Source organism: Trachurus japonicus, chromosome 18 (assembly GCF_045865225.1).
Source record: "Trachurus japonicus isolate A0001 chromosome 18, Traja_1.0".
Classification (NCBI taxonomy): domain Eukaryota; kingdom Metazoa; phylum Chordata; class Actinopteri; order Carangiformes; family Carangidae; genus Trachurus; species Trachurus japonicus.
In genome coordinates, this window is record NC_140924.1 from 12,892,922 (window position 1) to 12,898,511 (window position 5,590).

The 5,590-nt window shown below is 42.3% G+C and overlaps 1 protein-coding gene across 1 annotated transcript in view; it reads right to left on the reverse strand.

The window, feature by feature from the left end:
- Positions 1–870: 870 nt before the first annotated feature.
- Positions 871–5,590, reverse strand: part of rce1a (Ras converting CAAX endopeptidase 1a) — an 8,388-nt gene continuing 3,668 nt past the window's right edge. Inside the window, exons 4-8 of the mRNA XM_085759462.1 lie at positions 4,954–5,032; positions 4,665–4,832; positions 3,425–3,496; positions 3,267–3,329; positions 871–2,266 (exon numbers count right to left, since the gene is read on the reverse strand). Of these exons, the coding sequence (XP_085615588.1) occupies positions 2,037–2,266; positions 3,267–3,329; positions 3,425–3,496; positions 4,665–4,832; positions 4,954–5,032 (612 nt within the window). The 3' untranslated portion in view covers positions 871–2,036. The remainder of the gene's footprint in view (positions 2,267–3,266; positions 3,330–3,424; positions 3,497–4,664; positions 4,833–4,953; positions 5,033–5,590) is intronic.

A 5,590-nucleotide genomic window follows, 5' to 3' on the forward strand; every position in this document is an offset into this window, starting at 1 on the left:
ATGTGAACCGATGATGTAATAGCCCGGTCATATCAGATTACTTTAATCTGATTTAATTAAAGGCAGTGTAGCCTGGACCAAAGACACAACCAGTAACAAACCTTTTAATGGATTTAACCCAAAGCAGATTTTTTTTTTAAAACTCGTCTCGGTCCAGTTGTTGAGTCCAACAGGAAACTTTAACACCTGTCAGCAGCACAAATTAACTCATCAGCTCTGCAGGTATTTAAACCACATGTGGCACAAACTTTTACGTTTTCATTTAAAACTGATCTATTTCGAACAAAGAAAACAGAAACAGAACGATCCAGGAGGTGAAAACAACATGGATGATGAATTTTGTTGAGTGCGTCTTGACTTTGTTGTCTATTATTCTGTTCAATCCTGTATTTAATGTGTATTTGCAGCAGAGAAGACACTCTACCTCCTGTGGAGTGTGGGCGGAGCCTCAGAGTCAAATGCTGCTTTACCCAGGTAGGTTAATCCAATAATAATCACACTCTGGACTTGAACTCTTGAACATTAAACCTCTGACCGGGCTCTTCATCACAGACTATTTACTCTGCAAAAACTCAAAATCTTACTAAGAATATTTGTCTTATTCTAGTCAAAAACAAATCTCATCATCACATTAAAAGCATATTTTCACTTGAAATAATCCGATAGTGGAGCAGGTTTTTCTTTCTTATTACAAGCACAAAAAAACAGATTGAAAATTTGTGAAAATTAGTTTGAAACAAGTGAAAATTATCTAAAAACAAGTCAATTTTTAGGTGATGTTTTAAGTGGAAAGAGATTAGTTTTGACTAGAAATTAGGCATTTTGACAAGAAATAAGACAAATATTCTTGGGAAGATTTTGAGTTTTTGCAGTGTACACAGCGCATGTTTCAGACTTTAGGAATAGTGACCCCACCCTCCCACCCCCACCCCACCTCCTCATCATCACCATTATCCCCTCATATTGATCCCTTCACCCACCTCCACCAATGAAAACGAACTACCAGCAGTGGAACATGCAGAGGTATATAAATAACCATCGATATTTCTCTTCAAACACCAACAACAAGAGGCCGACTCAGGATCCAGCGTCCTGGAGTCTGAACCTGAACTCACCGATAAAAACGTTTTTTCTTTTCTTAAAAATAACGTAGAGAACGTGTGTTCCTCGTGTTCCTACTTCAACATCAACACCAACATCCCTGCGGCTCCGGAGCAGCTACAGCAACAACAATCCTGAAGTCTCCACGAGCCTCCGCAGACCGGCCGAAGAACGGGATGGGACTCGTCTCTACGGGATAGGACTCGTCTCTACGGGATAACGTCTCAGGATAATTCTGGGATTATTATTCCAACAGGATCCTAAAGCTGAAGGACACCTGAGCCAAACCCTAAAGCCCAAAACCCGGCCTGAGACCTGAAGCGTCGTCGTTTACCGTTAGCTCGGAAAGCTAACGTGAAAAATACGATTTTGAAAAAAAAAATGAACCAAAAAAACCCCACCAAAAAAAAAAAAAAGCCCCAAAACAATGCCCGAACCCAACCTGAAACTCTTCCTGTGATTGTTCTGACCACAGATCATCACAGACGATCAATCAGGTTAATCTGGATTATCTAAACCAGAAGTGTTGATTATTTACCTCAACGATACAATAACACCCAGTGGCCGACTGACGAAGTAAAAGCAACATTAAAACCAACCAGAATTATCCTTTAAAAAGTCGTAGAGTAGAAAATGAGTCCAGCGAGGTGGGACGTCGACGACACCAGTCTGAACCGGTCTGAAACCGGACCAGTCTGTCACTGTTTGTGTCTCAAAACTGAAGAAGTCGCTCCAGTCTCGGGGTCCGCAGACCAATGAGAAAATGGCTCCTCACCTCTCCATGGCAACGTGGCCCACATGGCTCTCAGACCAGACCGGACCTGAAGTCTAACTTGGCAAAAAAACAAACAAAAAAAAACAAAAAAAAAGTGTCTGTGTGTGTGTTTGTGTGTCTTTGTGTGTGTGTGTGTGTGTGTGTGTGTGTTGGGTGAGGATCAGGAGAGGCAGAGGGAGCTGGGGGAGGCGGCGAGCGTGCAGACGGGCGTGGGGACGCCGTAGTAGGAGGGGTCGGTGAAGGGGAAGAGGAAGAGGAAGAAGAGGATGACGCCCATCAGGTAGGAGGAGAGGACAGTGAGGCGGTGCGGGTGCTCCAGCGCCGAGCTGATGGCGGGAAACCCCATGTAGTTACAGAACGAGTGGCAGAGGACGGGGCCCATCAGGTGACCTGGGGGGAGGAGGGGGGGGAGACATTAACCCTCTGTTGACCAGGTCACAACACACATGATGAGAGATTAGAGCCTCTGGTGTCTGATGTTAGAGATCTGATCCGATTGATCATCTGTTATTTGGAGAGACTCACATGATCTAATCTGACTGACAGCTGTAAAAGTTAATCAATCTATGAATAATTAACATTTAAAGGGATAGTTACAACATTTTTGGCAAATTGGCCCATTGCCATCAAGGGGGTAGATCGGACTACACGCAGGCGTAGCTCACAGTCGGCCATATTTGAACGGGCAACTTGCTCTGACTCTGGCTGCAGTTACAGTGCAGTAGATTGGTGATCCAGTCATCTTCACTAAAAGCTATTTTTAGAACGGCGGAGCAGAGCCGTGAGCTGCTCAGAGCTACGCTACGGAGGCCAATGGGATTTCTTGGTTTCCCTCATCAAACTCATCAAATACACAATCCAACAACTCCACAACGCTCTGGCGGACAAGTTGTGACCTGCACATTCACCACGCTATGAGATAATAACAGAACGATACCAGACATATTTTATTCATTGACCTTTTATGTAATAATCTAATCTATTTTTTTATTCTTTTATTTTAATATTTTCTCCTATTATACTTTATTTTTATCTTTATATGTTTGTTTAGGGGGATTGTGTGTGTGTCTATAACAGACTGGAAATGTGTTACTGTTAAGTTCTTGAAGGAGTTGCCGTGAAAATTTTGTTGTTTTCTGACCTAAAATGACAATAAAGGCGATTTATTCTATTTGTATTATATTCTTATTTGTCAGAATCTCAAGTGAAAGCCTTTTCCATGTTTTGCTGACAGCAAACACAAGGCCTTCAAAACGTAATTTTGTCCAAATCAAAGAGGCTGAAAAGGTGTTGTTACAGGTTATAGAGTATTAACTAAGAAAAAAGATACAGAAAAAGTATCTGTTAGAAACAAGTTAAGAACAAACAAAAAAAGCAAGCTGCTGCTCACCTGTCCTGATGAAGATGAAAGCTGTGTAGGCCCCGAACACGGCTGTGTAGGAGAACTGGAACACTGAGGTGGACCAACACAAAACACATCATCATCATCATCATCATCATCATCATCATCCTCCTTCCTGTATCTCGTCATGTGACCCCTGTCCTCACCTGCAGCGAGGAAGATCCCCGACAGCGTCCCCTGTCTGAAGCGCAGCAGCTCGATCACGTGGTGGAAATGAGCTGGAGGACGAGTCACAAACACACATCAACAAACAAACAAACACACCAGCAGCAACAACAGCAACAGCTGTTCTGTCTGTTTAACACCTGGAGTAGGGATGTTCAATACTTCTAGATACCAGATGTGTCCGTTTTCGGATCGATACTCATAATAAAGTGTCGATATCATCACCAGTCTGCACTAGTTATGAGTTAACAACCGTCAACGCTGAGCCAAGCAGTGTCTATAGGATCTTCATGTTTGCAGTGTCTCTGCTTGTACTTGTTAGTCTTTGGTTTTATTTTTGCTGTCTTTCAGTTGGATACTTTCCTGTTATTTTATATTGTCTTGTTATAGCTTGTTTGTTTTTTAGCTTTTTATTTTCTGTCCTCTCTTATGTTTGTGATGTTGAGGGTTTGTATGTTACTGCCACCTGATTATTTGTGTCTTTTTTTCTTAAAAAGAAGAAAAAAAGAAAAAGAAAGGTCCCCACTAGGGGTGGTGGTGGCTGGAATTGAAAAACAAAACAAAAAAACAACCATTTTCATCACAGTAGACAGTTATTTCGCTTTCCACAGGACATATTCACCACCGGTTGGAAGAGACTATATCTGCTTCCGGCGAACTACAGTTGTGTAAATCAATGCAATTCGACCACACACACACACACTCAGCTGAACTCACAGACCTAATGAGAGCAGGGGGATTAAAGTTTGGATGTTATTACTGAAAAAATGTGTTTCTAATTAAATAATCAGAAAGAGAATCTGTGATTTGTTCACTGCTGTCTCAGAGAAACACAGACTGTTGCTTTAAAATTGTCAATGTCATCCTCAAAATAATGTTCTGAATTAGCCATTTTGCATATATTAGTTCCTTCAGAATAAAAATCAATGGTATCACACATCGTCACTATTGAGTCTGATCCCGTTAAAACCAGGTCCTCCTGACTGAAACCATGAACAGAAGAACATCTGAACTCGTCAACCTCCAAAATCTAATCATCTCATCCCTGTGATCAGTTGATGATGATTTGATCATTCTGATTTAAACGTCTTTGTTTATTATCTGGGTTGTGAAGTAAATTAACAAAGAGCATTAACGTCGGTTCAGCTCCATCTCTTCCTGTGGTTCGGCCATTTCAAAACAAGACTCCAGTGTGTTTTGACGCGACGGAGCAGGACTCACCCACTCCGAAGAAGAGGGGGCAGGTGAAGATGGCGATGGCGGGGCCGGCGCAGGGCACCAGCATGGGCAGCATGCAGGCCCTGAACACCAGCTCCTCCGTCAGCGGCGCCACCACCTGGTTCCTGAGCCAGCGCATGTCGCTGAAGCACAGCGCCCAGAAACACGGGTCTGAGGCCGGAGAGGAGAGAAGAGAGAGAGAGGAGAGGAGGAAACACCGAGTCAGTCGCTGTCAGGAAGCAGCAGGTTGTGGAGGGAGGAGGAAGAGGAGGAAGAGTGTGGATGTTCTCACCAAATGCAACTCTCAACCCGTCCATGAAGCTCCAGGGACAGTCCATGGCCAGCTGCATGAGGGGGCCCAGGAACAGGACCTGATGGGCAAACACACAAACACAAAATGTCAAAAACGTCAACAACGATCAACCACAGCCAACTGCCAGACGCTACGGTCACATTACACTACCTGATTAAATGATCTAACAGAAGAGTAAAAGAGGTCTATCTTTTAAAATAATTCACAGAATTTACCCATCTAAACCCTACATCCTGAAGATATTTTTTCATTTATTTTGGTCTTGCCCTTTTCTCAACCAAATTATGGGAAGATATTTGCAACCTGATTTCTTTTTCGATTGAACCTATTTTTTCCCTGTGCTTTGAACATAGTAGTATATTGTTTGGCTTCACTGATAATCCATCTGCAAAAGGAAAACAATTAGCAGCAACCTTATTATACAGTTAGCCAAATGGCATATTCATGAATGTCGTTACACTAATCAAAAACCACTCTTTATTATTTTTGAAACTGAAGCCAAACAATATATTAAGTCTATTAAAAAATCCATCAACATGAAAGCTACAAAAACTTTGAATTTATGTAGGCTACACTTTACAATGTTTTTGTATGAAAGCTTGTCTCTGTATTGTTG